We start from the raw sequence: 24760 nt of genomic DNA, 5'->3' as shown, positions 1-24760 counted from the left end.
AATTAATTGATTCATAACAGGCTTTTTAAATAACATACCTCTTAATCTTTGGGCTTGAGGGGAGGTATCAGAAGTCAGAAGACTCAAGTTGGAGAGAAGTCATTAGTCACTAGTGTCAAAGTCAAGTTGTCTTTGTGACTTGAGAAAGACCCAAGCCTAAGTCATGTGACCCAAGTCCATAACTCTGCGCTGTAGTATTAGTATCAGGCCCTAACTTCATGAATCCATATTCCAAAAGTCCAGACCAACAGCATCACATTTTTTGTTGTTTTATTTTCTATTAAAGCAAGCTGAGTTCCCTCACTCAGTCTCCACATGACACACAAAACCTCCAACACAGAAATGTAACTATGCATAACAGGGAACACATTTACAAAATAAATTAAGGCAGATATTTGTGGATTCCAAGAGGTGGCTATAAATTATATGTGTAAAAGCTGGTGTTAGAATTCCGTAAAACAGTAAAAATATAAAGCCAACCAATCTTGCAGTGTCTACAGCTCAAATATTTCATCAGTAATAAGGCAATGAATTGTGGGCTTTACAAAAAATATTCATGCTGTGATCTTATATGATTGACAGTAGGACAGGGGCATCTCATTTATGCAAATATTATAATCATTTTAATGTGATTTTTACATTAAGCATTTAGCAAACTTTAGGGGCATATGATACAAAAAGGATCATACATACTGATCTTTTTACTATTATTATTTTTAATCAAGACCTAAATTTGTTCATTGTACTTCGATATTTCGAGGAGCACCCTGACAGTACCTGGATCTATGTTGCCAAACAACAGACAACATGGAAACAACCGGAAAGCCCTCTCACAGTGACCTCTCACAAGGATTCCAAAAAAAAAAAAAAAAACACAACAAAACCAAATATTTTAAATATAAGGCAAAGGGATTCCTTTCTGCATTATCAGTATCCAACAAATATCCAACATACAGAAACACATTTAAAATAATGCTGATTTTTTAAATTAATATAAAAATGGATCAGTAGAAGAATTTCATGGGAGTCAACGTGTGTCTGGTTGATCAAATGATTGTCACTTTCTTCTTGAATAAATAAATAAAAACATGCAGTCACAATGTGTAGACAAAAAAAACATGCACAACTATGTTTTGATGTATAATGGCATGCCACAAGCCCAGCTCACACTTTTTACAATGTATATTATAATATTCTGCAGTCTAAGGAGGCTTTGACCATTCAGTAGCACTAGTGTCAGAGCCTTTATGGTTTAAAAAAAAAAAAAAAAAAAGTAGTATTTATTAATAAAATAGGAAAGCAGTGTTGTTTGTGGTAAGACTTCTATGGGTTTTGACATAAAATCATTCCTCTGTGATATTTTCTCATACCTGACAAGGGCAGAGGGTGGCAGCACAGGCTGGCTCGAGGCAATGAAAGCACATTTTCTCCAGACTGAAAGAGAAGCTGAGTCTTTACAGACTTACGATCATATCCTGTGGCATTAATCAGAGTAACATAATCACATCAAAAGCGTGGCTTCAGCACTCAAGCAGATGCAAACCCAAACCACTGACAGAGCTAGTAAAACCAAATATGTATAGACATTTCACTCCAAAATCAGGCAAGTATAAAAAGGTGATGATTAGTGTTGGAAAGATGACTGACAACAGGAAAGCACAGGACATTATGGGCTCTTTTTTCATGTCAGCACAAAGACTAATACAATTAGCACTATATTTGGTGTTGCAATTTTCCGAACTCAAGGTGCATTTTATCACGCTCACTTCTCCTCGCTTCCTAACTTCATGAGTGACCAGAGGAGGTGAGGAAGAGATGCAAGGACAGAGAAGCAGAAGCTCCCAAAAAAGAAACCCTTGGTTCCACAGTGTCAGTTTTCAGCGACATCATCTACTTCTGTTGCTGCGGAGCTCTATCACATGTCAAACTGACTGGTGTGAATGTCCACAAAACCGTTTCTTTAATAACAATTTCAAAATCTTAAAGGATCTTTCATAGATAGGGACATCTCTTATAGGCCTATAAAGGTTTTACATATACAGGAGGCCTTCATTTAGATATGCAGATTATATAATATAACCAATCATCAGTAGCATTATTACTGATTGTTGACCTATATTATGGTAAGAAAATCCCGCCGTGACCCTTGGGCAGCTCCGTACTTTATTTCCGTGTCAAATACACCTGTTTCCTCGCTATGAGCTCATACAGAGGCTTTCTCTCTCCTTGTCTTGTGAGATGCATTTAAAGGATTGGAAGCTCCATCATTGCGGAGGGAGAACGATTTTTGGGTCACGGGAGGAGATAAGGAAGCATAAGTTAGCATAATGAAAAGGACCCCCTGACTACCTGGTGGTTTGTCTGTCCCTTCTATGTTCTCATGGCCAGTGCAGCACGCATGGTGTAAAAGTGCCCCAAGAAGATGAGGCATTGCAAGTTTAAGTGTTTCTTTGGTGCAGCAAATGGATGTCTGAGGATCTAGGACCAGATGTATAAACAATATGTCTGCACAAAAACACTTCCCACACATTTACTGCTAGTAAGAAAAACACTGCTGAAAATGTGTGTTTAATCATGCATACTTCAAGCACACATAATTGTGCGTGAATTCCATGCATACTACCAGGTTTTTTGGGAACGGTATGTAACATGACAAAAACAAACAAAAACAAAATAGACAGAATTTTTTATGCATCTGGCATCCATCACTGCTACAATTCAACTTATGTCTGGACAGCACCTATAGACTGTATAGAGGAAAAGGACGGAACCACTGTGACATCATCAACTGGTTTGTGGAGTACCACAAATGTTGGCACGTTAGCTGTGTCACCACCGTGGTGGCGACTTGTCAATCCCAAAGTAGCCACGCCCTAAACAATATCCTACTTTATCATCTATTTAACTCTATATGGGGCTATAATTTATGAAATGATCATGCTGAATTGAAGAAGACTTGAAACTAGAGACCATATACTGGTTAAGAAAATATTTACTGAGCTAATAATCAACTCATGTTCTCATAGAACTTAACTGGACTACTTACTCCACCCAGTGGAGTCACCCCCTGCTGGCCATTAAAAAGAATGCAGGTTTAAGGCACTTCAGCATTACCCTCACTTTTCAGACCTGGAGATAACCCACTGGCTGACCCACATTATTGTAAAGGAGGGCAACAAGTTAAAGGAAAGATCTGAGTCAATGTGGTGAGAAACATGACAAATACAGGCTGCTTCCATACAGGGAACAAAAGCTCCTGGATGATTTGAGAAGTATTAGTGGTGTGTTAGCTCTGTGTTGAGATGGGCCTTTCTTGTTTTCCAGGAACTATTTAAATTTGAAATGTTTATGGCAAGGCTATGGAGGAGCCTGGGGAGACAATTCGTATAATGAGTTTATCCAAGGAAACACTTTCAGTGCAGTTGGCTTAAAAGCATCGGTGCTTTAACAACCCATCACTAATGGTCTTCTGGGTGATATTATGGAGTGTTCTGTCAGGGCTCCGACACACCAAGCCGACAGTCAGCTGTTGGTCTATGTCAAGCGGTCAGGTCATTTGTTTTGCAGTGTGTCGCACACTGTTGGCACTAGTCGGCCTTTGCCGGGTGACTTTTGGCAGATTCAGCATGCTGAATCAGCGTTGGAGACAGTGGAGCCTGTCAGTGAGTGAAATCACTCTGATTGGTGGTTCAGCTCAGTACACGAGAAGAGAAACAGAAGTGAGGAAAGCAGGCTAATGACTAAACTAGAGGGCGTGTGAGATCACAAGAAACATGTGATATTAGGTTGGATTAGGTTAGCTCTTACGTAGAAATAGCTTGTAATGGTCTGTGTTATTATTCACTAGTGCATGATAAATCATCGGATAGTCAGCCTTTGTTGCCACTGGTTCTTTGAGGTCAGTTTGGTGTGTCTGGCCGTTTGACAGTGCTCTCCTCCACCACCACCACCACCACCACCATCATTATCATCATCAAAACACCAAAAAGAATATCATTTGAAAGAATACTGTTCATCCCTCCAGTGGAGTTCACCACACTTGGAGAATCTACAACAGAGAGCACTGAAACTGATTTGAAAGGCTTGTGATGGAACAACACCTTACTAAGACATTTAATGTCAGGTTTTGTATGTCACAGTGATTACAAATTGAGCTTTAAAGCTGGAGTGGGGGACTTCTGGATGTTAATAAGCATCTTTTACATTTAAGCCCTTGCCAAACCAGTTCATACAATGTTAAATAAGCCGATCGCTAACAAGGAAAGCTCTTTGTATTTTGCAGTACACCACAGTTTCTACTGCGACTTTCCCGCACAGCTTACCGAAGGGAATGCGTTTCACATCAGCTACCCGGAGCTAAAGGGAGCAGGGGGGGGATGGAGCAGCAGCTAGGAGTATGGTGGATAAAAGTTTCTGGAGTGGATCCTCCAGATAAAAAAAAGACACTAAGCATTCAGAGGAAGGATTACAGTCACAGAGAGACTTTAAGAGAATGCTCCTGGGGGCAGGGGAGATTCCAGCTTTACATTTGAGTCTTGTTTTTCATGCACCATTGCAATCGGAACAGTTGTTATAAAGGTATGTGACAGGAAATGTCACTAACTGGGAGGATGAATAATCACCAAATCCACTTTAGCCAACCCTTCTGCACATAGCACACTGCACCTATGTGAGCAATAATATCAGATGCACCTGGCAACCCTCACTGACCTTATGCACATGTTGGTGTTGATTCTTGTGAGTGTAACATGAAAATAGAGCCCTATGTGTTTACTGTTAGAGAGCTTTCCTTATGAGGTTATAGTTTCTGATGAATGCAATGTGTGTTTTTGATGAATATGTAGACAGCCTTTTGGAATGAAAGCCTTTCAGGTAATAAATATTAATAATAATCTGTCACATCTTTGTAGAGTGAAGAAGTCCTGCAATGAGTTCAGTCAGGCCTGTTGCGTCGCCTGAGGCCGGATGCAAGCTGCTCCATTCCAACCTCCTCAATGTTTGTCTCATATGAGTCCTCTAGAGAAGGCATGAGCTCAGAGTCCTCCAATCCTTCTTCCTCCTCCTGCTCTTTATCAACCTCCTCCTCTTCCTCTACATTCCCTTCTTCCTCCGATTCCCCATCTGATTCCTCTGGTACGAGCTCCTTCATCTCTTCACCTTCTGTTGCAGCTTCGTCTTTACCTTCCAAACTCTTCTGATATACCTTTTCAGAAGCCTCTGCTGTTCCTGTAGAGCTCTGCTTGTCCACCAGAGAAGCCTGCACTGCCAAGGTGTCGTTGGCTCCCAGTGACTCAATGAGGTCGTCCAGATTACGCTCGCAGGATGCCTCTGAAAAACAAGCGATAGAAAATGAACCACATATTCTTTTACTAATCAATAATAAAACTATGTGTAAATTCTCTACTAAACTAAAATTGCTGCCTTGCAGTTGCTCACAGTTGCATGCCTCTGTGAACCAGTCAAGTTGCAGTTACAGTTTACAATCATGTCACATTGACCTTAATATTGACCACCAAACTCTAATCAGTTCATTCTTGAGTCAAAGTAGACATTTGTGCCAAATTTGAAGAAATTATCTCAAGGTATTCTTGAGATATTCTATTCACCAGAATGGGACGGACGTATGTATAGGCATACAACCTGCCACCTGCCGCTGTCACTGTCATGCCAGAAAAACAAAGTTTTTGTGAAGAATTCAAGATAACATGGCATGACTAAATGATATACAAAAAGGTCATCTTGTGGGTGAAGTACTCCTTTAACAGCAGTCTAATAAACGGCAAAATGTAGAAACAGGAGATTATCAGTGAATGGGAAGAAATAGTATTTCTGTTGGGAGAAACTCAGAGCAGCAGAGTGCGAGCATGACATGACTCTGATGCTGAAATTACCAGAACCGCCCCTTGAAAGTCAAAGATTTGAATCATCAGTCAGAGACCACTCAGTTGACGGAGACCGCTTCAAATCAAGCAGCCTTTTTTGTTTTTTGCTAGTCAGTGTGCAGTGTACTTCTTGGGACCAAAATGTCCTTAGATTTGGCTGTGAGTAAACAGTCTGCGAACAAGATGCAGTGGCACAGAGGAGTAGAGACTCAGCACCATAAGGCTCCGAGATAACATCGTCTTCTCTCTTCGACTGAGAAGTGGTGAATTTACAGCTCACAGCAACTTAATAAAACACAGTCTCTGGCTTTTGTTTGATATCTAAGGTCAGCAAAAAATGCTGGTGCACATTTTCAATTGGCCGTTAGCGTAGTTAGCTTGTTTACTATCTGGCGTGAATGTGTAAACATCATGCTGAACCCCTTTCTAACTTTAGAACTTAATATGGGGGAAAAAAAACAATCATCAAATATTCATTTTCAACAGCCAAATCTCATTAAACTGGCATAATTCTGACTTGGGTACAGCCCTAGAAACTAATGCAGTGGGACATTGTGTAAATATTGCCAAATATATCAAAACAACAGGTAAACATAGAAGAAGTGTGGAATTTGCGCTAAACAAAATCAACAGCAGGACGAAAACAGGGAAGCTTCTTACTAAAACATGATAAGATATACTTATAAAAGGCATGTCTCTAATACAATATTGTTTCAAATGAAGGCCTGGTTCTCTGTACTATTTGAAAAATGTACCGTATATTAGTCCTAGGTGGTGCATTGAATCTTATTTTCAATTCCAAATTGGGCTTACAACGATAAGGAAACTACATAATCAGGATAAAACAATTATTGTGCCACATTTTGTTTAATAGTAATGCTCTTGTTTTGTCTTGCGCAGGGCCCCTTACAGAAGGACAACTATACATCAGCCGATATTAGTTCATCACAAATATATTAGTATTTTGATCTATATGAAATAGCTGCACACAAAAGCCAAAGATGTGGTGGCAGTTATTTAGAAACACCAGTGGTCTAGAAGAGAGCACTGACATAATTTAATAATAATAATTTTCTACTGCATAATAGTCACATGATGTCAAAATTCATCCTTATTAAAGTCAAATGTATAGAAATATTAGATTTTATCAATATCATTCAGAACTAACAGTAGGAAAATTAAAGTTGATGGGATCTTGCAGTCATCAGAAAATGCTGACCTTTTTGCATTTTAGATGTCGACCACATTCATAACTATAAAATCAGATGCAAAACACTTCTTTTAGAGTTGTATCTTAATGTGGTTGCTCTTGTTGAATTTCAAATTGTGGGTTATCACAGCAAGACAGACATGCAAAGCTGATGCCACAGCTAAACAAGTCCTGACGGTGGCATGAAGCATGACTGCATATTCCATATCTTATTACCCAGCCTGCAATTTGCTGTTTCAAGTCTTACTGGAACAAAATATATGCTGCTTGTACTATTCAAATTCAATGTGTACAGTAATTCCTAAAATCAGATTTGAGACCAAAAAAGAAAAACTGTATTAGTCATCAGTGTGAATACAATCACTCAGCCCACCGTTGATGTTCAGGGGTGGACAGTCCATTCCTCTCTTCTTCATCAGATACCGGATGGTCTGGAGTTGAGACATGATCTCGTTCTTCTGCTCCTGGGCCACTGACTTCACGCTGAAGAGAGATGAGAAGTGAAAACTACATGATGATGAAAACAAATCTCAGAGGAATTACTCCTAGCATGTGGTGAAACAGTGCCTTTTAACTGGAGGAGACAGAAATTGTAATTACTAGTTTGTATCTCAGGCAGTATGCTGGTTATCTTAGTGGGCTAGTTAAAGGGTTGCTTGGTTCATTTGGTGGCTCAATCAACAGGGTTCCTACACATTTGGAATTTCAAAATTCCATACTTTTCCATACCCTAATTTCCAGACTTCTCTGTGATTGTTTTTTTTTTTTTTTTTTTCAGAGAATATGCGACATCTGAGTAAATATATCAGTATGTCATATTTCACATCATATTTAATTATTCTTAATAGGCAATTGTAGCCAAGTACCATAATGCCATGCAAATAAAAACTCAGGGAAGTTTAATGTTTGGGCTGAGGCAAAAAGGTTGGTACTCTGGGTGCAAGCGATGCAGTAACAAGACATCTGTGTTTTCCTTTCATGTGGCTCAGAATCGCCTTCTCCCCCATGTTTGCAATGTCCAACGATTTCACACAAAGCTTGCATCTAGCTCTGTGTGTGAATTGGGAATCCTTGGCCAACCAGTATTTATATACGGTATTGTCAAGCCATCCATCCAAAAACTTGCATCTACCCATTGTGAACCACGTGAAACTCGTCTTCTTGTCGAAGGTGCAGTGTTGGAGTGAAACTTGATACCTGGGGGGCTGGAGGAGGGTCATGGGGCAGCGGACTGGACATACCACTTGTCAATCAGCTAAAAGGGGCGGTATGTTTTCTGAGACGTTTGCTCTCACACAAATTGTGCTTGGCCCGGCATAAAACACGATCTGGATTGATTAAATTACTTTTTGGAAATACCTAAATTTCTATTTTAGAAAACAGTATTTTAGAACAGCAATAATAGTCTGGAAACATATTTTTCCATACTTTATTTTTCATTTTCCATACTTTAATACCTGGAAATTGATCAAATTTATTTCCATACTTTCCATACTTGCGTAGGAACCCTGAATCAAGCGGCAACTTCCGGGGCTCAAAATGAATGTGGAGATGTCAAAAAATTGCAGTTCCTTGAATGGCCTCTTGAGGCTGGCCCCAAGAGTGAGTCAATCCCCATAGAGTGCTGCAGGGAGGACATTTTTGTGGTCTGACATGGAAAAAAGATTTTTTTCTATTGGATTTTGGATTATTGCAGAAAAAAAGCTCTGTGGCAAACGTTTTATACAACAAGATAATCTTCACAAATGAACACCACTTTTATGAATTTTGAAGCCTAAATGCAATTGAAAGAAGCTAACGTTCAAATGTACAAAAAAAAAAAAAAAAACACCACGGTTGCATGACTCAACATCGCCACTATAATGAGGATGTAAAGTCATTTGGCATGATGGCACTGTCTTCACATTTAGCACCTATTTGCAACTGCCTTTTTCTTAACACACATAAAAGGTTCAAAGCTATGAGTGGGGTATTTACTGATGCATTCCATGTCATAGAACAAAACGTGAAAATCTCTTTAGCTTGTGCTAACCACAGACCTTATTTCAGGCATCTAACCAAAAACCCATTGACTTTGAGAAGAGGAAACCGGGTGTACTAAAAGGCTAAATCATTTCCGGCTTTTAGGACTCATTCTTGGAGCGCTTAACAGACCCCTATGTGAAAAATGCCCAACTTTTAAACAGAAATAAACATGTTTACAGCATGGAAAAAATGAAATGGTTTTGGCCTCTATAGCGTATTTACCCATTTATGACAACCATAGAGGGGTGAATTTTTATATACCTCTTCCGTTTAAGACTTAAGGTTATCCACAATTAATGGGGTGGCTGCCTGGAGTAACAGGTTGGATGCCATCTTAGACAAGATGCTACCAAAGCGGCAATGTTGGTTGGGTAACGTAACCATGGCGTAACCCCAGATTAACAAAGTATAGACCTAGCTGTCGGTGTGACCATTTCAGCATGTTTTCAGTTCATGAAAGTTAATAGTAACATTTTGGTCATCTACAAAAAAATCTTGTTTAGCATTTGGTTTTACTTAAAAACCCTGTAAGTAGTCGATGTTCAGGATTTCCACTTACTACATTTTGTTTTAAATGGTTTTAGGCCTGTTTTTTGTTAATAAAAAAAATTTAAATTATCATTATTACAGTTAACCATAGCTGTAAGCATGCTAACCAAGCTAGCAGCTAACGTTAGGTTTAGCTCCACCCTCTAATCCAAACATGGTCACTTCTGGTTGCAAAAACCAAGATGGGGACAGCCAAAATGTGAGTCCACAAACCATGGGTGATGTCACGGTGGCTGTGGAAATTATTTTATACAGAGCCATGGGCTTAATAGGCATGCTAATTAGCTAACTATTTTGCTCAAATTCCAATTAGCCTGATGTGATGTGGTAGAAGGGAGTGTCTGCTTTGTTACTTGTTGAGATGAGGTATCTGCAGCTGATTGTTTGTCTTTTGCTTAGTGGATGAGTGTTAGCAACACGCTGGCTAGCTTGACAAGGTGTTAGCTGGCAATACTGTAGACAAAAGTATATATATTTCAGTCAATCAACAACCATTACAGTATCGGGGAAGCACTTAAAACCTTTGGCTACCTTAAATGGGCCATTGCTAAAGCCTCAAAACACCCAGAGGAGATAGAGAGGAAGAGACACAAAAACAAAACAACATTGTCATTCCCTATGCCGCAGCAGTATCTGAGAAACTCAGGAGGATCTTCAACACACACCACATCCCTGTGCACTTCAAACACAGCAACACACTGAGGCAGAAGCTTCTCCACCCTAAGGACAAAACACCCAGGCAGAAGCAGAGTAATGCAATGTATGCAGTTCAGTGCAGCCAGGAATCCACAAATTTGTACATTGGTGAAACATATTAACCACTCCTCAAGCGCATAGCACAGCAAAGAAGAGCCAACTCGTCAGGTCAAGACTCCATTTACATCTTACGGAAAAGGGACACTCTTTCGACAACAGCAATGTTCACATCTTGACCGGAGAAGACGGATGGTTTGAAAGAGGCACAACAGAGGCCATCTACATCAGATTCTCCAGACAACTTCACACCCATTCTCACCTGGACCCATCTAACCCTAACGACACACATGATGGCCGGGTGGGTCAACCACTCACAGGTGACCTTAACAACTCTGAAATTCAGAGCTCACATGTAACCTTAACGACTCTGAGTGTTCACACCCACACAGAGTTTCAAACCTGCACCACTCTGTTAGAACTGCAGAAGCCTGTTGCATGAGAGGTGAAACGTCTTCAAGAAACTCAGGCAAGTCCAGTTGCTTACAATATAGCACTTACAATAACCATGACCTGGATGACCGAGAATCCTCACCAACAGTCATTATAGTACAAACAAATGCCTGGCTTGAACAAAAAAAAATGTTAGTAGTAGATAAATAAATAGTATAAAATAGTATTTCTGAAACCTGTCAGTGACTTTGTTTTTACTGCAGGCCTGCTAAAAGGAAAGGGACAATGAGGGACAGCAAAGTGGGTATCGCATTTCAGAACCACAACTGAGCACAAGGCATGGTGAAGACAAAAGTGCATGAAAACTGACACTGATCATCACTCACCAGTTAGTGAGCGGGTCCAGCTGTGTGAGGATGGAATTGAGCATCCTCTCTGTCTGCGCTAGCCTTTGTTCCAGCTCGTTTAACTGGTTCTCTGCATGAAAGCAAACATGACACGATATCTGAATTACTCACTATTCACAGTAGGTAAACAAATGTGTGTTTGACCAAAGAATACACAGACAAGCAAACAGAAATCCCAGTGCATGCAATATACACCTGCTTCCACTGACTTCTTGGCTCCTTTTGCAAATTTGTCCTTTTGTGCCTGGTCATCTGCAGACTTGATCTGTAGAAAAAAATGATGACACACAAATTCAGCATCTTTTCCTGTCAATGATTTTAATGATCGTAAGGTCATTAAGTGTTGCAGGTATCTTTGTTTACCTTCAAAAACTTGTAGGCTGCAAACACTCCAACTCCAATGGCGTACAGAGGCATCAGTGTGAACACGTAGCCCTTGTTGCTGTTGGATTTGTACTTGTCACTCTTCAGCTCTTGCTCCATCAGCTTCTTCATCTGCTGCATGTTCTCAGGGGTCTGAGCTGAACCAGGGGCATTTACGTTAATGGGCTGACCTCTCACCGCGCCCGGGCCTGGACCTGCTGCAACAAATATAGCAAGATGAGGACAAACAGGGGGACGGACGATGAGGCTTCTGTGAAACAGTAAGTCTGGCTGTGTCCTGAGGAGTGTTTTATAAAACAGGATTACCAATTAAACCAGGCTTACTTCAGTAAGTCCGGCATGTTTTGAAGGAATTTCTCTTTTCCGAAAATGAGGTTTAGATAACTCTGACCTAAGTTACCATGGAAACTTATCCCGCCAGACTGGTCCGGTCCTGATGCCAGTACTGTGAAGCAAGTTCACATACCCAGGATATCTTTTCGTACCCTGGCTTCACTAACTCTCACTCAACTGTCTGCCGACTGCAGCAGGGACAATTTTTTTGTGCTTGGGCACCTGCTCTACTGGGTGCGCCACTCAGTGCCTTGAGGCTAGCAAATTTTTTAACGCTTTTCAGTGGGAGTTCCATGTGTTTATAATGTACTACAAATGCCTGGAGCACAACCAGGTGCTGGGTGTTAAGTACATACATAGTGTTTTCTCTCACAGACCTTAAGGTCCATCCTCTCTTCCTACATGCTTCAGCCTTCCCCTCATTCAGATCAAGTACTCTACCTTGTGCTGACAACTATGCTTCTGTGAATATTCCGTATCACAGCAACCAGACACAGCCAAAGCATCTCAGCTGAAAAAACACGGTGCTTCCAAAGTGCTCTCAAATGCTCCCAGCTGAGGGGTGTGTGGTGTTTTCAGCTGGGAAAAACCCCTTTGGTGGACATGGGACCTTAAATAAGTATTTCACCACTGGAAAGATGTCTCTTCATGAAACTGGGCTGTCGATTATGGAGCTATATTTGTGTCTTTATTTCATGCGAGAAAATAAATGGATGAGACAAAAAAAAAAATTTGAGAGAAAAAGTTTTCACACTGATAGCAAAAAATAATAATATTTGAGACGAAAAAAGTTTTGAGAGAAAGTATTTTGTCATAGAATATAAAAAAATAATAATTTGAGATTTAAAAAATTATTTCCGAGAAAAAAAACCTCTCAAAAACCTTTTTTTTTAACTCTCAAATATTATTTTTTTGCCATCAGTGTGAAAACATTTTCTCTCTCAAAAAAATGTTTCTCTCAAAACCTAAGTCTTTGCTCTCATGTTAGGATTTTGCTTTCGCTGTGAAAATAATGTCATGGGCGGGGCCACGTTCCTATTGGCCAGTCTCAATCGAATTGACAGCTAGGTGAGGATCGTCTTGGGAGTCGAATTCAACTGAATCCTTCATCCACCATGGTGGATTCACCGGCATAGATGCGCTGCATTATTTGGGAGCGGATATGCATACACTAACATTATGCATGTGTGGCCAAATGGAGAGGAGAGGGAAATTAACCAACAACGCCACCTGTGGAATTGCACCCCAGGGAATACACTCAAACCTGTAGACTACTCTTAACAGAAGGTCACACAGATTCATATACTGGCAAATATGGGGACAGGAGACAGACTTCCAAATATAACAACACGGAGGTCCAAAGCCGCATTAATGCACAGCCGCGTTACAGTGTGCTTTAATCAGTCTGTGGAAAACCAGCAGAACAGCAGTGGAAAACGGAGCGGCCGCACCGGGGCTGGAGGCCGTGGATAGCCGTCCTTCAGGATGCCCAGCTGACGGCCCACGTCACCGGGCTACGGAGTGCAGCCCCACACAGTGCGCAGAGGAGGAGAAGAAGCCACAAGCTGTGGCCTCAGCTACAGCAGGACAGAGAGCAGGACAACCTGTTAACATAAAGTTAACAGAACTAGCAGAAGTAGAAATAAAAAAAACAGAGCGAGCTTACTGGAGTGAAGGGAGCTTAACACACAGCTCAAACCCAGTCACCGTCTCACAGTGAGGAAAAGCACCACGCTTCAAAGTCCCCTCCGAAGCTGCACACAACAGGAACGGCCAACGCCGCTATAAAGCAAAGAGTCGCGGCAGCTGTGACATCATAATACGCTTTACCAGTACACAAACATTGCAGCACCCATGCCTACCTTATGAGTCCCAAGTTTGGGTACAGAAACCGGAGCACGCCACACACAGCCCTCGCCAGGTAAACACCAAGTAGAAGTAAGCGCGCCCGTGAGGGGAAGACCAAATAACGCAGGTGCCACCACTGCGCAATTAGGCTCTGACAACTGGAAATTAGGCCCAGCTGATGCCAATTAAGGGCGGAGGTGTAGCAGTGCTCACCCTGCCACACATGGAATGTTGGAAGAGAAAAGCACCGTAGTAAAGTAACGTTAATGGGATAACCTAGCTAGATGTAAAGTTAGCACTAGCTGGCTAGTGCAGTTAATAACACAATCTCGGTAAAATAACGTTAGGTGAGAAAAGGGATTCATTATAGGAATGATTTTGATAACCAACTTGCTCAGCTAGCTACCCATCAATTGTGTGTGTCACCATCTTACCCAAACATTGGAGTCTCCGCTCCCAAATAACGCAGCACATCTATGCCGTTGAATCCACCACGGTGGATGAATGATTCAGTTGAATTCGACTCCCAAGACGATCCTCACCTAGCTGTCAATTCGATTGAGACTGGCCAATAGGAACGTGGCCCCGCCCATGACACTATTTTCACAGCGAAAGCAAAATCCTGACACAAGAGCAAAGACTTAGGTTTTGAGAGAGCGATAAAAAGACTTAGGTTTTGAGAGAAACATTTTTTTGAGAGAGAGAAAATGTTTTCACACTGATAGCAAAAAATAATATTTGAGAATAAAAAAAGTTTTTGGAGAGGTTTTTTTTCTTGGAAATCATTTTTTAAATCTCAAATTTTTTTATATTCTATGACAAAATACTTGCTCTCAAAACTTTTTTTAATCTCAAGTATTATTATTTTTTGCTATCAGTGTGAAAACTTTTTCTCTCAAATATTATTTTTTCTCTCAAACATTTTTTCTCTCTCATATCATTTATTTTCTCGCATGTAATGAAGACACAAATATAGCTCCATAGTCGATGCAATTGAGAGATACAAATATTTTTGAAATTGGTGCTACATGACCAGGAAAAAACTGAGAAAAGGGGCTGTGACATTTGCTTCAGCTCAAGAGGTAGAAAACATAAAAGGGTAAAGTGCACTGCATTAGTGTATCATCACCTGATACTAAGAATAGTGTTTTCCTAACGTAATAATGAGGCATTTATATCTACATACGAAGCAGGTCCTCTTCTATAGAGTCTGCCATGTTGTTTCTACAGTTGCCCAGAACAGACAAACCAAACACTGGCTGTAGATAGGGCCATCTGCATTTTCCAGTCAGCCACCGTAGTTCTCCTGCATGCTCGGCACATAGGAGAAGTTTCAGTTGGTAGCAATTTGCAACTTCAGAGCTAGATGCCACTAAATCCTACACACTAGACCTTTAGGACGTATGACTCCCATAAACAAATATCATGATCCATCATAAATGACCCTGACATTAATATATCCCTAAATATCAACCTTTTGAGGTACTAAATATATATCTAGTAATGTCAAAACTTTTTAATATGAATGTTAACCAAAAATGATCACATTGCTGCATCTTTCTACAAACTAAAATATTCTGGGTCAATTTTAACCAAATTTGGATCAATCGTTGTGCACAATACAGGTTACCCAGTATCGGTGGGTATAAAAACCTACTGGGCCACCAATCCCCCAAAAACTGTGCTGTTTTGACCTTATTTTAAAACAAACAGTCATGTGTGTATGGGCTGCAAAAGGACAGCTATATGACCTAATATTTGGATCACAATTCATTATGCTTCAGAAAACAACCGAATAGAAATACCTAAAGCTCACGCACCCTGAAACTGAGTAACTTGAGCCAGTATTTTTTAGGTGTGTATCACTTACAGTCATTCAGTTAAATGATCTCAGTGAGCTCCATACGGTGAGTTATGTTGATCCCAAAGCTGCTTTAATCAATATTTTTATGTTATCAGTTGATCAAATGTGTGATGTGCAAGGGCTCACACATTCTGATGAACCAACAAAAAAAAATACAGTGCATTTCAGCATCTTTTATCAGCTTTTTACAGCTTGTTACACTGCCCCACAATTGCCAAAATGTCCATCACTGCAGGTTTTAATTTAGGGGTGGGGTTGCAAGGGTAACAAATTGCTGTGTGTATTGGATCTGCTCTCAGCTTTGACAGTGAGCAATAAAATAGTGAATCAGTGCATTCTTACTTTTAAACCTAAAAATAGAATTTGATCAAATGTAAGTAGATATAAGTATATTTGTTTGATGAAAAATATGACCATATATGTGTGAATCTAGAAAAAAAAGCTTGTTATTTTACTTGACATTTACTCCAAAAATTTGCAAATAAAAAGGGCAAACAAGTTACAGGACCAATGTGTAAGATTTAGAGGGATATACTGACAGAAATGGAATATAATAAGTATGTTTTCTTTGGTGTATAATCACCTGAAAATAACAATCCTTCGGTTTTCATTACCTTAAAATGAGTCGTTATCTACATTAGGAACAGGTCTTCCCTTACAAAGATCGCTATGTTGCCTGCCATGTTTCTACAGTACAGGCCAAAAGTTTGGACACACCTTCTCATTCAATGCATTTTCTTTATTTTCATGACTATTTACATTGTAGATTCTCACTGAAGGCATCAAAACTATGAATGAACACATGTGGAGTTATGTACTTAACAAAAAAAGGTGAAATAACTGAAAACATGTTTTATATTCTAGTTTCTTCAAAATAGCCACCCTTTGCTCTGATTACTGCTTTGCACACTCTTGGCATTCTCTCCATGAGCTTCAAGAGGTAGTCACCTGAAATGGTTTTCCAACAGTCTTGAAGGAGTTCCCAGAGGTGTTTAGCACTTGTTGGCCCTTTTGCCTTCACTCTGCGGTCCAGCTCACCCCAAACCATCTCCATTGGGTTCAGGTCCAGTGACTGTGGAGGCCAGGTCATCTGCCGCAGCACTCCATCACTCTCCTTCTTGGTCAAATAGCCCTTACACAGCCTGGAGGTGTGTTTGGGGTCATTGTCCTGTTGAAAAATAAATGATCGTCCAACTAAACGCAAACCGGATGGGATGGCATGTCGCTGCAGGATGCTGTGGTAGCCATGCTGGTTCAGTGTGCCTTCAATTTTGAATAAATCCCCAACAATGTCACCAGCAAAACACCCCCACACCATCACACCTCCTCCTCCATGCTTCACAGTGGGAACCAGGCATGTGGAATCCATCCGTTCACCTTTTCTGCGTCTCACAAAGACACGGCAATTGGAACCAAAGATCTCAAATTTGGACTCATCAGACCAAAGCACAGATTTCCACTGGTCTAATGTCCATTCCTTGTGTTTCTTGGCCCAAACAAATCTCTTCTGCTTGTTGCCTCTCCTTAGCAGTGGTTTCCTAGCAGCTATTTGACCATGAAGGCCTGATTTGCGCAGTCTCCTCTTAACAGTTGTTCTAGAGATGGGTCTGCTGCTAGAACTCTGTGTGGCATTCATCTGGTCTCTGATCTGAGCTGCTGTTAACTTGCGATTTCTGAGGCTGGTGATTCGGATGAACTTATCCTCAGAAGCAGAGGTGACTCTTGGTCTTCCTTTCCTGGGTCGGTCCTCATGTGTGCCAGTTTCGTTGTAGCGCTTGATGGTTTTTGCGACTCCACTTGGGGACACATTTAAAGTTTTTGCAATTTTCCGGACTGACTGACCTTCATTTTTTAAAGTAATGATGGCCACTCGTTTTTCTTTAGTTAGCTGATTGGTTCTTTCCATAATATGAATTTTAACAGTTGTCCAATAGGGCTGTCGGCTGTGTATTAACCTGACTTCTGCACAACACAACTGATGGTCCCAACCCCATTGATAAAGCAAGAAATTCCACTAATTAACCCTGATAAGGCACACCTGTGAAGTGGAAACCATTTCAGGTGACTACCTCTTGAAGCTCATCGAGAGAATGCCAAGAGTGTGCAAAGCAGTAATCAGAGCAAAGGGTGGCTATTTTGAAGAAACTAGAATATAAAACATGTTTTCAGTTATTTCACCTTTTTTTGTTAAGTACATAACTCCACGTGTTCATTCATAGTTTTGATGCCTTCAGTGAGAATCTACAATGTAAATAGTCATGAAAATAAAGTAAACGCATTGAATGAGAAGGTGTGTCCAAACTTTTGGCCTGTACTGTATATCTATATATATATATATATATATATATATATATATATATATATATATATATATATATATATATATATATATATCTATATCTATATATATATATATATATATATATATATATATATATATATATATATTTTATTTATTTATTTATTTATTTATTTTTTAAACGTGAAACATTTTTAACATATTCTTACTGGTTTAAAAAAAATGGTCCATCTATTTTGAAGAGGAAGAGACCTCTGGATAATCATGCTCCCAGTAAAATCCTCGAAACTGTCTGGTTCTTAAGTTATCACAGAAAAAGTGTGCAGATATTAGTAGGTGCTAGGGTAACGTCCCTCTCATGCCAAACCGCATTGGGAAACACTGATCTGTAAAGTGAAACTGCTTTATTCTGTGATTTTTACTGGTTTATATCACCGTGTCTGTTTGTTTTGAAGACGAGGAGACCGGCAGATAATTCAGCTCCTGGTTACGCCTCCTGAACAATGAACACTGGGGGAATTCTAATCGGGAGATGTTTCAGTTGCATGCAATCTGCAATGCTCACAGCTGGACGCCACTAAATCCCCCTAAATCCTACACTGTTCCTTTAAGATAATTTGGAAGTGAACAAGTAATTCCCCTTGTGTAACGTAACATGTACAAAGCTTGAATTATTTTATGTCACTGTGTGGTCACTGTGGTCTATGAAAGGAACTTACTCTAAATTTAATTTCTCCTCCTTGAAGGTGTGATCCATCCACCTAATGCCCTTCTAGCAAACTGTAATGATTTTCTGCAGACCCAAACTGTAACTTTAACTGGGTGGCCAGTTTGTCTCCTTTAATATCAGAAGTGTCCCTGTGAGTTTGACATCATGCAACAGATGACCCACAGCTGACAGACTGCACCTGGCAGAGAGGAAAGAGACCCATGCCAGATATGATATTCTTTTACCCTGAGTAATGCTCCCTCTTGCTTAGCACTCTTCCTTTTTCAAAAAGGGTAAATTAGCTAACAGCATTGTAAAAGGAGTCCAAACTAAGAAAACTGTCTCTCGTCACTTGAACTGTAGGGTAACGTCAGGTAACTTGGGACCCCAGGTATAGTGGGACGAAAAATGTTTCACATCTCGGGCTCGTAACTACTAGGAGTCAATCACCAAACATGTTACTGCATTGTTACTACAAATGTGCTCTACATGAAACAATAATTTTGACTGGTCTGAGGTAACTAGGATGGGCAGAGCAAAGAGTCAAAAAATCACTGGTCCCAACATGTGACATGGCTCTCATTTGGTTATTAGAGTGTTCTAGCTAACACAATAAACAACAGAAATGGTTGTAGGATGTTACATTTTATTAAGTGTTTGATTTTTAATCAAAAATATTTTCACAATACACTTTAGTTTTTATGGGGAAAAGTTTGAGTGAGTACTCATTGCATTCAGGGACAAAAAACAAGCTAAAATGGGACATTTTATTCTGAAGTGAAACCAGCATGTTGTTAGGCTGCCAGGTGCCATAAAATCATGACTTAAGCTACCGTGTAGTCTCGCCACCAGGCAATCAGAGATCTCCGCCTTCTAATAGTCTGGGGACACTTCTTTCTAAAGTGTGTTTAACACACCGGAGAGAACGGCCAGCAACAAAGCAACGCCTCTTGCATTTTTTAAAAGGACACGCTCTCCCAGAAATGTGCGCTCCCCCTTTTCTCGTTTGCAAGGAAACAAACACACAGAGAGCTTGAAAATGGATGTCAAGAGATTTAACTCTGTTTTATCAAGCGTGTGCTCAGTCCACAAGGTTGTGGACATGAAGGACTTACAGCGACTTGAGCCATTTTGTACCGCTACACGTGTTTCTAGTCTTGTCTAGTCAGTTTACGAGCACAAGAGTTCAGCTAGCCACCGAAGGACTGCCCTGTGGATTTACTATTGGTTCTGCAACGTAGGGAGTTTTTGGAAACTCTGAAATTGTATCCGCCCATCTAAACACAAAATCAGGGAGAAAGACATCAGTCTTTAGATAAGCAAAACGTCTAAACACTGACTTGTGAGTCTAACTTCTGTGTGTCACACTGTTACAAACTATTACAGACATTTTTAGTATTTGTGTAATTAAAAAAATATCAAAAACAATGCAGAGAGTCCATGTCAGCCAGTCAAGAATTAGTCATCCCTGTTACACGCACACACGCACACACACACACATGTCCATATTAGACATGCCCATTTTCTAAATTCATAAATGATATACCTCTGATCTAAGACAGTCAAAAATTATTAATAACACGAACAACTATTTTCGAAATCCAAAACTGGAGTGCTAAAACTGTAATTTGTGATGTCACAGGTTATAAAGTCTGGAGCTGCTCCATGGACAATAACTTGGGAAAGATGTTCTAGATGACGACACTATGAGCACCCAGAGTAATTTTGTGACACACTGATGGCGTGTTATCTGTGCAACCCTACATCGGGAGATTTATAAAGTAGCTGATAGCACTTAGCAGCCAACTTAAAGAAGAAGAACCGCAGCCAAAAATGTCTGCAATTTGGGAAAACAATGAGCTCCGGGAGCTCCTTAGGGGCCGATCACACCTACAAGTGGCGCTAGAAACGCGGACACTTCACAGACGCTTGAAATGCCTGAAACGCCCTTTCAATGAGCGCTCCTTATGAGGAGCGCCCGTAGAGCTGGGGTGCGTGCACAACCAGGCTATCAAAACATTGAAAATGGACCCAAGACAGAGGAGGGCACTTGCTGTTGCCGCTTCACTTGGCTGTTCACACAGCTCCAAGCGTGTGCTCTCCAGTGCTTATTGCTATACTGAGGTATTGAGGGATTGTACAGCTCCTCGTAATTACAAACAGTCAGGATGAACCGTTCGTCATCGCACTGTATTGCCATTGTGTTTACACAATTTACCTCAGCTACTCTCAACATCAAAACATGAATGAAGTTGACATGATGGCAAAGCCCGCCTCTTGCTTGATTCCATGGATTTGAATGGCTGCCTGGGCCAAGTACGACGATGACGAAATGGTGCTACTGGCGCCTGACGCCCAAAAGTTGAGATTATTTCAACTTTCAGCATCTACAAACGCGCGTCTAAAAAGACGCCAGAAAGACGCTCGTCATAAAAAATGCTTGAGAACCAGTCAGACACGCCGTATCATAGGGAATCAATTGTTTTACTGGCATCTCGTTTCTAGCGCTCCTTGTAGGTGTGATTGCCCCCTTACCCTCCAAGCAGCGGACAAGATCAACTGCCATGTACTGTAAAAGAGATGGTAAATCATTGTTACTGCAATGTTAATGCCATTGTTATTCTTTATAAAACACTGTGAACATGTTTCTTACTCTGGAGGCTGATGCTGTAGTATTTTCATGTCACACCCTTAATGCCTCTTTTGATTCCATTATGGTGGCATGCTGTCTAAAATCACACACTAAAGCAGAATAATGCACTGTTGTTTGGTTCTGTGTACAAATGCAAAGGCAGCATAAAGAGGGGACTACATAGCAGCCTTATAGCGCCATCTAAAAGGACAGAAAAGGACTTCTGTCTATGGAGCCGCTTTAGACTTTATACCTTACAACATCACAAGTTCGAGACTTCCTTCTCTTCTTTTTTTCTGGTTTCTCGGAGAAAGTAGTTCATGTTCACAAATATTGACTGAGCTTTCCTCCAGGGCAACTACAGGTCCTTCAAAAGTCTTAAATTAAGTTTTCCTAATATAAAGCCTTAAAAAGTCTTAAATTGTCTTAAATTAAGATTCAATGGGTCTTAAATATTTTAGGTCACATTACCGCAAACATTTCTCCAGCCTGACAGACCCACTGACTATTTACAATCAATGGGCAGAATGAAGAATTGCGATGATAAATAGAGTTTAAGACAGCATGAGATTTTGTTATCTTTTAACATTAAACTTAAACTCACCCAATTGTTGTCATTTTTCCTTACTAGTACTTACTGTACTTTGAACTGACATCGGTGTGTTTACTTGGAAATGAATGAATGAATGTCTCACCGTTTCGGCTGTCCCATTTTTACCTGATCATGTCATCAGAGTGAGATAGGGGTTCTTGATATGTTCGAACGTCCAAAGTTATATATAGTTATATATAGTTATAAATATATTTCCTTTGTATGCATACAGCAGAGTTGCATTGCAAGTTCTAGAGACAGAGGTTTTATTTAGTTATCAACCAAAAAGTGACGTTACCTGACTTCACCCCACAAGCAGTAAGCTAGCAACTGTTAAACGGTAGTACATCTTTAATATGCGGACTTTACTGGACTGCAATGGCGCGGATCATTAGTACACAATCATGTGTTGTAGTGTGGTACAAAAGCTGTTTTGTGTTGACCATAACTTGAATGTATTCTTCTGTTATAACCTTTATTTGAGAAACTCTGTGCACGCGATAGCTGATGCAAAGACTGTACGAGTGCGCTCGAGGCAAAACGACGTACGGCAAAGAGCGCAGAGGAGCCATACTGCTGTGTGTCCTTCCCTTCTGCGAGCTTTCCTACCTTTTCTGGCGTAGCGAGGGTCAAATCTAGCTTCCTTCGCCCCGGTCCCGCCGCCGACGCCAAACATCCTGGGCAGGACGACGAACGTGAAGAGCACGGCCGTGAATGCCAGGGCGACTTGTTGTGATGTTGACAAAACCATCTTCTCGTGGGCACACACACGGCACGAGAGACCCGCAGAAAAGAAGCGACGCCAGCCGCTAAAAGATGTGGCTAAAGAGGCGAGGGCAGGGAGGAGAAGTGACGCTGTCCGGCTAACATATAACGAGGAGAAGCGATATTTGAGACCTAAATCTAGGCTGCTCTGCTGAAACAGCTGTGCTCTGATCCGCTGTAATAACAGCACCAGGATATCCGGACGGGGGTTTTCAGAATAAAAGCCTCAACTGAAAAAAATCTAGTGAAATAATACTGCCTGTGACTGCATCGTCTTTTGTTTTTTTTGGAGCAGCTTGTTAACCTGGCTTTTGTAATAATTACATAAAATAAGAAAAAACCTAGAGGCGGAGGCAGTCTATTTCAAAGGTGCAGTGTGAGGCATTTAGGGGAATACTGGCAGAAATTCAATTTAAAATAATGGGGTTTTTTGTGTTTAATTACTTGGGAAAAAAAGAATAATTGTGCTTCCCTTCCTCAGAATAAGCTGTTTGTATCTACATAGACAGATACACTCCATATTATATCAGCATAGGAAGTGGGACATTCACAGAGATCACCGTGGCTCCATTCAGCCCCAACACAACATTTATTTAAACTAAGCAGCAACCTGCAAGGCTGAAAAATAAAGACGATGCAGAAATGCCAAAAAAGTGCAGTTCATCGAAAAAGCCACTTGAGGCTGGCTCCAAAACAGAGTGAATCTCTATAAACCCCCATGTTAAAATGGCCAGCTTTACAGTGGAAATAAACATGCAAAGCTTTCGATTTACTTGTCCATCTTCAGCCCTTTTTAAATAGGAACTGTGCAAATTTGCAGGAAAGCCTAATCAGAGGTAGTGTTCCGCTGGTGGGAGGCCCCAGGGTAGACCCAAAACACGCTAGATTGATTATATATCTCATTTGGCCTGGAAACGCCACGGGATCCCCCAGAAGGAGCTGGAAAGCATTGCTGGGGAGAGGGGCATCTGAAGTGCTTTGCTCAGCCTGCTGCTCCCACAACCTGGTCCCAGATAAGCGGTTGAAAATGGATGGATGGATGTTTACAGCCCAGAACGCTGTAGATGTCTATAGTTAATTTCAACATTCATGACAACTATATAACACACCCGTTTACATTTTATCAAGGCTTAAAGTTATAGGCTACTAAAGGGCATGGCCACTTAAATGGCAGGCTGTCTGCTGATAGTGTCCTCGGTTTCCCAGTCAGATCAACCCTTCACCCCTCCACAGCACCAGCCTCTCGTCCAAACACGGTCACTTCTGGCTCCACAAAACCAAGATGGCGACAGACCAAATGTCAAACTCGTGGCTTCACAAACAATGGGTGACGTTATGGCAGCTACGTCCATCATTTATACAGTCTATGATTTAAACAAAAACGGCAAAGCGTTGAACACCCTGATGTGTTATGCAGGTTCACTGCATTTCAATATGGTGGGAATTTAAAAGGGGCTTTATTGGCATGGGAAACATATGTTTACATTGCCAAAGCAAATGTAAAATAAAAACAAAAATTGTACAAACAATAAGTAACAATCTCCCAGAATTTTTGTTTATGTAGGCTACATGTAGCTGCTGGCTGGTTACACCTCAGACACACCCACTAAACGAGAGAAAACATACCTTAAAGCCGTTGCCATTTCAAGGAAACACGTCATTCAACTGGGAAACTTTAGTAAAATGGTGTGCAAATTTGCGAATCCTAGGATAGCGAAGGAATAATCTGCCCTACTCTCCCTCTGATGGGCAAGTACTCATTGTCTTCATTGGTTGAATTGGTTAGGTTAAGGCAAGAGGGGTTTGGCTGGTTAAGGTTAGGGTAAGAGTGTCAGGGTAAGCCAATCAGACGCACAATTAAGTGGTGGACTGTTCCTTCACCTTCCTAGGATTCACAAATTCGCTAACAGTGTGCGCCATTTTCAGATTGAATGCACCCCTTGTTGCATTGCCATGTTTCTACAGTAGCGTCAAATGGACCAATCAAACACTGGCTCTAGATAGGAACGTTGGCATTTTTGTGTCTGCCAATGTGGTTAGAAGCCTCTCTGCAACAAGCAACATGGGAAATACAGCATGAAACTGCTTTTCTGTGTTTTTACTGTTAAATTACCA

General features: G+C 40.7%; 1 protein-coding gene across 2 annotated transcripts; it reads right to left on the bottom strand.

Moving 5' to 3' along the window:
- Positions 1-255: 255 nt before the first annotated feature.
- On the bottom strand, positions 256-22827 carry ccdc107 (coiled-coil domain containing 107). 2 transcript variants are annotated; one of them, XM_049566195.1, is made up of 6 exons: positions 22490-22827; positions 11583-11800; positions 11415-11484; positions 11199-11289; positions 7466-7575; positions 256-5328 (listed from the first exon to the last, which is right to left on the bottom strand). In XM_049566195.1, exons 1-6 carry the CDS (start codon positions 22629-22631, stop codon positions 4934-4936), a joined length of 1026 nt encoding a protein of 341 aa, XP_049422152.1. In that variant the 5' UTR covers positions 22632-22827; the 3' UTR covers positions 256-4933. The 2 variants fall into 2 exon arrangements, with proteins under 2 accessions (XP_049422152.1, XP_049422153.1); XM_049566196.1 differs by having other exon boundaries at positions 11583-11797.
- Positions 22828-24760: the final 1933 nt, after the last annotated feature.

This window comes from Epinephelus fuscoguttatus, linkage group LG22 (genome assembly GCF_011397635.1).
Source record: "Epinephelus fuscoguttatus linkage group LG22, E.fuscoguttatus.final_Chr_v1".
NCBI lineage: Eukaryota > Metazoa > Chordata > Actinopteri > Perciformes > Serranidae > Epinephelus > Epinephelus fuscoguttatus.
The sequence above is the reverse complement of the archived record's forward strand: the minus strand, read 5'-3'. Positions and strand labels throughout refer to the sequence as shown.